This window comes from Calidris pugnax, unplaced genomic scaffold (assembly GCF_001431845.1).
Source record: "Calidris pugnax isolate Ruff unplaced genomic scaffold, ASM143184v1 scaffold155, whole genome shotgun sequence".
Lineage (NCBI taxonomy): Eukaryota > Metazoa > Chordata > Aves > Charadriiformes > Scolopacidae > Calidris > Calidris pugnax.
In genome coordinates, this window is record NW_015090886.1 from 2,116 (window position 1) to 8,557 (window position 6,442).

Sequence of the window (6,442 nt, forward strand, 5' to 3'; positions counted from 1 at the left end):
GCGGGTGCTGCCGGGGCTTCACCCCGTCCCTGCCAGAGGGGAAATGGGGAAATGGGGAAATGGGGACAATTTACCGTCACTCCGCCGGGGACTCGGTGCGGCCGCGGCGCTGTGGGGTGGGGGGTGAGACGTGCTGTGGGGTGGGGGGTTTGAGGGGCTTTGTGGGGGCTCCACAAAGCACTTCCCACTGCTGTGGTGGGTGATGGTGGGACTGGGGTGGTCCCGCTCCAGTAGGGCTTGGGTGATGGCTGGACTGGGATAGTGGTGATGCAGGAGATGGCTGGATTTGGGATGCTCCCACTCCGGCAGTGCTTGGGGGATGGGTGGACTGGGATGTTCCTGCTCCATCAATGTGGGGTGATGGCTGGACTGGGATGTTCCTGCTCCATCAATGCTCGGGTGATGGCTGGACTGGGATGTTCCTGCTCCACCAATGCTCGGGTGATGGCTGGACTGGGATGTTCCTGCTCCACCAGTGCTGGGGTGATGGCTGGACTGGGATGTTCCTGCTCCATCAATGCTGGGGTGATGCCCGGACCAGTATTTTCCCACTCCCACACTCCACTGGGATCCTGGTGATACGGGTGATGGTTGGACTGGGATGTTCCCACTCTGTCGGTGCTCAGCTGTGGGGACATGTGGCCGGAGCAGGCGGGGGGCTCATTAAACCCGCCCCCCGTGGCTGCAGGGGTGCAGTGGGGGTCTGCTGGGGCTGGGGGGTCTTTGTCCCCAGCCAGGACCTGTGCTGGGGGGGCAGAGGAGAAGTCACTTGGTGTCCTCAGTGGGTGCCGTGGAGCTGGGTGCTGGGAGCCTGGGATCCTTCAGGTCCTTCAGGAACAGGGGACTCCCTGGGGACACGGTTCCCCCACTTTGCTCAGGGTCCATAGGACGGGGAGGGGACAGGGTGGGAAATCCCCTTCCTACGGGATGTGGGGGGAGGGAGAGGTGCCAGTTAACCATGGAGGAAGGTCCAGGCTCTGGAGATCTTCATCGTCTGCCCCAGAGTGTGTCCCACCATGGGGCAGCTCCGGGTGCCTTATCTCAGCCCCGGCAGCTCTTCCGCTTGCGCTGGTGGCTCCATCCCTGTCCCCCTCCATCCCTGTCCCCCTCCATCCTTGTCTCCCTCCATCCCTTGGGCACAATGTTGACCATCACCACCCAGAGCATCCCTGGGGTGCCCAGAGCCCACCCGTGCAACATCCCATGGTCTCACCCCATGGAGAGGAGGTGGAGGAGATACCCCCACCACCACCATCTTCCCATCTCTCCTGTCCCTGCAGGGAGGTCCCTGTCCCACCCGGCACGGTGGCCATGGAGGGCGCCTCCGTCCTCAGCCCTTCCTCATGGGAGAAGCGCCGGGCCTGGGCCCGGCAGAGCCGCTGCTGGAGGACCACCGTGGTGGAGGAGGAGGCGGCCGCCGCCATGCAGGACGTCCCCGAGCTGCAGCCACCCCACCTGGACGACGTCTTCCTGGAAGGTCGGGAGGAGGGGGACACCTCGGGGTGCTCGTGAGACGGGGGGTGGGCACCCACGTGCTGGGTGGTCTCACCTGGTGTTTCTGTTTCCCACCCACCCCCAGGAAGCCCCTCCAGTAAGATAGAGACGTGGCTGCAAGAGTGCGGGTGAGCTGGGGGGTGGGGGGACAACACGGGGGGGGTCTATGCCAGGATGCCATTCCCATGGGGATGTCGGGGTCACCGTGGGGGTGACAAGGGAGGTGGGACAATGCTCGGGCTCAGCCCCCACTGGAATTTGCACCCAAGTGGGCACACGGGTGCTGGTGGGGGGGTGGCTTGTCCCCCCCTGGCTCCTGCTCCCTGGTGGCCCCCCCGTGCAGGAAGGACACGCACCTGGAGATGGCTCTGCCACACGTCAGGGCCGTGGGCCAGGGAACCCCTGGACAGACTGGGACAGCGGGGTGGTGGCACCCTCCTCCTGCACCACACTGGGGGTCTCCAGGGTCCCACAGGGGTCTGGGGTCCCTGGGATGGGGGGGTCCCCCGGCCTGAGCTCATCCCACCACGGGTCACCCACCCCCAAGCCCAGCTGCCATCTCCTTGCTCTCACCCTGTGCCCTGTCCCCTGCGTCCCTGTCCCCACCACGCTCAGGTCTCCCATCCCACCTCCAGCCCCCCCCGGGGTGGGGACAGGGGGGATGTGACGGGGGTTCTGCTCGGGTGCAGGTCGTCGATGGAGGTCCCGCCGGAGGAGCTGGGCTTGCCAGGCCCCTGTGGTACGTCAGCTTTGTCCCCACAGAGCTCTGGGGGTGCTGGTGGTCCCTGCGTGTCCCCAAAGCCCCTGGGTGGTGGACAGGGAGGTCTTCAAGGACCTCGAGACCTGTCCCCAGCCCTGGTTGTCCCCACACCTCCAAAGGCTTTGCTCTCTCGCAGGGTGTGGGAGCAACGGGACCAGCTTCGAGGATGACCTGACCCTGGGAGCTGAAGGTACCAGCCCCCCCGGGGCACGCCAGGGTGTCCCCTCCTGTGGTGTCACTGTCACCCTGCAGGCAGAGCTGCCCCAGGGGTTGGGGACAGGCAGGAGCAGACCCAGGGTGACAGCCACCATCAGTAGCTTTTCCTCCTGGAGGGTTTTGGTGGGGCTGGGGTGCCCCCAGGCTCTGTGTCCACCCAAGGCTCTGGGCTGTGGCCACCGGGAAGGACATGTCCCGGGGTGGCAGATGTGGGACCTGTCCCCAGAACCCCCCCTCTCACTCCCTGTCACCTCTCTGTCCCTTTTCCCAGCTCTTCTGCTACCGGGGAGCAACAAGGCCACGGGCAGGTGAGGTTTGGGGTCCTGGGGGAGGATGGCAGGGGGTTGGGGACACTTTCCCTGTGCACCCCCTTCGCTCAGCCCTGTCCCCCCCCTGCCACCCCAGAGCTCTGCGGGACAAGCCCCTCCACCTGGGGCACAGCATGGCATCCAGTGCCCTCTCCAGCTTCACCACCAAGACCAGCTCCAGGTAGGAACTGAGGGGGTCTCGGTGGGGGACACACATTGTGTCACCCCCTCATGAGCCCAGTCCCCATGAGGCTGAGCTGGGGCTTCCCCCCCTTCTCTCCCTCAGCATCTCCGAGGTCCTGGAGTGGTGGCAGGCGGACGCCGAGGAGATTCTCTACAACCTGGGCTTCGTGCAGAGCGAGCCGGAGCCCGTGTCCCGTGTCCCCGCGCGCTTCTTCTCGTCCCCTTCCCGCGCCAACGGCATCGACTTCCAGCTCTTCCTCAAGGCCCAAGTGCAGCGCATGGAGATGGAGGACCCCTGCCTGATGCTGGCCAGTGAGTGACACCCCAAGCTCCCCACTGTGGGAGACACCACCATCTGGGGTAGGATCCACCACCATCTGGGATGGGATGCCCAAAGGCTTTGCTCCTTTGGAATGGTGGGAAAGATGCTCCCCTGCCTCAGTTTCCACACCATGTGGGGTGGGATCCATCACCATGTGGGGTAGGATCTATCACCATGTGGGTTGGGATCCACCACCATGTTGGGTAGGATCCATCACCATGTGGGGTAGGATTCATCACCAGATGATCCATCATCATCTGGGGTAAGATCCACCATCACGTGGGGTAAGATCTATCACCATGAAGGTTGGGATCCATCATCATCTGGGGTGGGATCCATCACCATCTGGGGTAGGATCCACCACCATGTGGGGTAGGATCCACCATCATGTTGGGTAGGATCCATCACTGTGTGGGTTGGGATCTGCCACCATCTGGGGTAGGATCCACCACCATCTGGGGTAGGATCCACCACCATGTTGGGTAGGATCCATCAGCCTGTGGGGTGGGATCCATCACCATCTGGGGTGGGATCCACCACCATCTGGGGTAGGATCCATCACCCTGTGGGTTGGGATCCACCACCATCTGGGGATGGATCCACATGGGTTTCCTCCTTTGGGATGGTGGGAAAGATGCACCCACGCCTCAGTTTCCCCACTTGGTGGAGCACACCCAGCCCACCCTCCCCCTGCCCCACAGAGCATCCCTCACCCCATACCCTGCCCTGACTCCCCCATCTCCTCCCGCCCCCCGCCCAGGTCGTTTCCAGCAGGTCCAGGCTCTGGCTGCCACGGCCGATGCTTTCTTCTGCCTCTACTCCTACGTCTCTCGGACCCCCGTCCAGCGCATCTCCCCCTCCCGCCTCGCCTGGCCTTGTCCCCACGTCCCCACCGTCCCCGTCGCCCCCCCCCAGCCCACCGTCCTCTCGCCCGTGGAGCGTTTCCCCACCATGTGGGGTGGGATCCATCACCATGTGGGGTAGGATCTATCACCATGTGGGTTGGGATCCACCACCATGTTGGGTAGGATCCATCACCATGTGGGGTAGGATTCATCACCAGATGATCCATCATCATCTGGGGTAAGATCCACCATCACGTGGGGTAAGATCTATCACCATGAAGGTTGGGATCCATCATCATCTGGGGTGGGATCCATCACCATCTGGGGTAGGATCCACCACCATGTGGGGTAGGATCCACCATCATGTTGGGTAGGATCCATCACTGTGTGGGTTGGGATCTGCCACCATCTGGGGTAGGATCCACCACCATCTGGGGTAGGATCCACCACCATGTTGGGTAGGATCCATCAGCCTGTGGGGTGGGATCCATCACCATCTGGGGTGGGATCCACCACCATCTGGGGTAGGATCCATCACCCTGTGGGTTGGGATCCACCACCATCTGGGGATGGATCCACATGGGTTTCCTCCTTTGGGATGGTGGGAAAGATGCACCCACGCCTCAGTTTCCCCACTTGGTGGAGCACACCCAGCCCACCCTCCCCCTGCCCCAGGGATGCACTGTGCTGGCTTTGCTCCTTTGGGATGGTGGGAAAGATGCTCCCCTGCCTCAGTTTCCACACCATGTGGGGTGGGATCCATCACCATGTGGGGTAGGATCTATCACCATGTGGGTTGGGATCCACCACCATGTTGGGTAGGATCCATCACCATGTGGGGTAGGATTCATCACCAGATGATCCATCATCATCTGGGGTAAGATCCACCATCACGTGGGGTAAGATCTATCACCATGAAGGTTGGGATCCATCATCATCTGGGGTGGGATCCATCACCATGTGGGGTAGGATCTATCACCATGTGGGTTGGGATCCACCACCATGTGGGGTAGGATCCACCATCACGTGGGGTAGGACCTATCACCGTGTGGGGTAGGATTCCTCATCCTGTGGGTTGGGATCCATCACCATCTGGGGTAGGATCCACCACCATGTGGGGTAGGATCCACCATCATGTTGGGTAGGATCCATCACTGTGTGGGTTGGGATCTGCCACCATCTGGGGTAGGATCCACCACCATCTGGGGTAGGATCCACCACCATGTTGGGTAGGATCCATCAGCCTGTGGGGTGGGATCCATCACCATCTGGGGTGGGATCCACCACCATCTGGGGTAGGATCCATCACCCTGTGGGTTGGGATCCACCACCATCTGGGGATGGATCCACATGGGTTTCCTCCTTTGGGATGGTGGGAAAGATGCACCCACGCCTCAGTTTCCCCACTTGGTGGAGCACACCCAGCCCACCCTCCCCCTGCCCCACAGAGCATCCCTCACCCCATACCCTGCCCTGACTCCCCCATCTCCTCCCGCCCCCCGCCCAGGTCGTTTCCAGCAGGTCCAGGCTCTGGCTGCCACGGCCGATGCTTTCTTCTGCCTCTACTCCTACGTCTCTCGGACCCCCGTCCAGCGCATCTCCCCCTCCCGCCTCGCCTGGCCTTGTCCCCACGTCCCCACCGTCCCCATCGCCCCCCCCCAGCCCACCGTCCTCTCGCCCGTGGAGCGCCTGAAGAAGGCCGTGGCCACCATGTGCCTCTACACGTCCCCGCGGGAGGAGGACAGCCCCCGGGGGACCCACCGGCCCCCCGCCGTGGCCACCAGTCAGCCCAGTGCCCTGGGGAAGGTGGTGCAGGAGGTGCTGGAGCGGGCGCGGGAGGACAGGTTCCGCTTCGAGCCGCCCGATGTCACGGAGGGGAGGGACACGGGGACGGCGCAGCAGTGGCGGGGGGCACGGGGGGGTCCCCCAGAGCCGCCATCACTGGTGGAGGGTGTCCCTGCGTGTCCCCATGCCCTGGCGTGCTGCGGAGGGGAGCGGGAGGTGTCCCCAGGGCCAGCCCCAGGGGGGACACCATCGGGTGCTGCGTGGGGACACCGGGGTGACACCCTGGGGTCCTGTCCCCACGGCCTGGGGAGCAGTGACAGCCCCACAGGGTGGGACAGCACGGAGCAGCAGGGTCCAGATGCTGCTGCCAATGTCACCTTGTCCCCAACCCCGTGTCCTCTGGCCCCCCACGCCGGCCGGGGGTGGGTCACCCCTGAGCACCCCGAGGGGCTGGGGTCCGAGGGGGACTCCGGCTTCGGCTCCTGGGGACCCTCCCCTGGGAGGAAGGCAGGGTCCCTCAGGTGCCACC

General features: G+C 63.8%; 1 protein-coding gene across 1 annotated transcript in view; it reads left to right on the forward strand.

Annotated features, from left to right (window-relative positions):
• TESPA1 (thymocyte expressed, positive selection associated 1) overlaps window positions 1-6,442 on the forward strand; it is a 12,821-nt gene that overhangs the window by 504 nt on the left and 5,875 nt on the right. Inside the window, exons 2-10 of the mRNA XM_014947445.1 lie at window positions 1,281-1,477; window positions 1,580-1,622; window positions 1,838-1,871; window positions 2,110-2,233; window positions 2,391-2,444; window positions 2,742-2,778; window positions 2,876-2,959; window positions 3,065-3,273; window positions 5,636-6,434. Coding sequence (XP_014802931.1) covers window positions 1,312-1,477; window positions 1,580-1,622; window positions 1,838-1,871; window positions 2,110-2,233; window positions 2,391-2,444; window positions 2,742-2,778; window positions 2,876-2,959; window positions 3,065-3,273; window positions 5,636-6,434 — 1,550 coding nt within the window. The 5' untranslated portion in view covers window positions 1,281-1,311. The remainder of the gene's footprint in view (window positions 1-1,280; window positions 1,478-1,579; window positions 1,623-1,837; window positions 1,872-2,109; window positions 2,234-2,390; window positions 2,445-2,741; window positions 2,779-2,875; window positions 2,960-3,064; window positions 3,274-5,635; window positions 6,435-6,442) is intronic.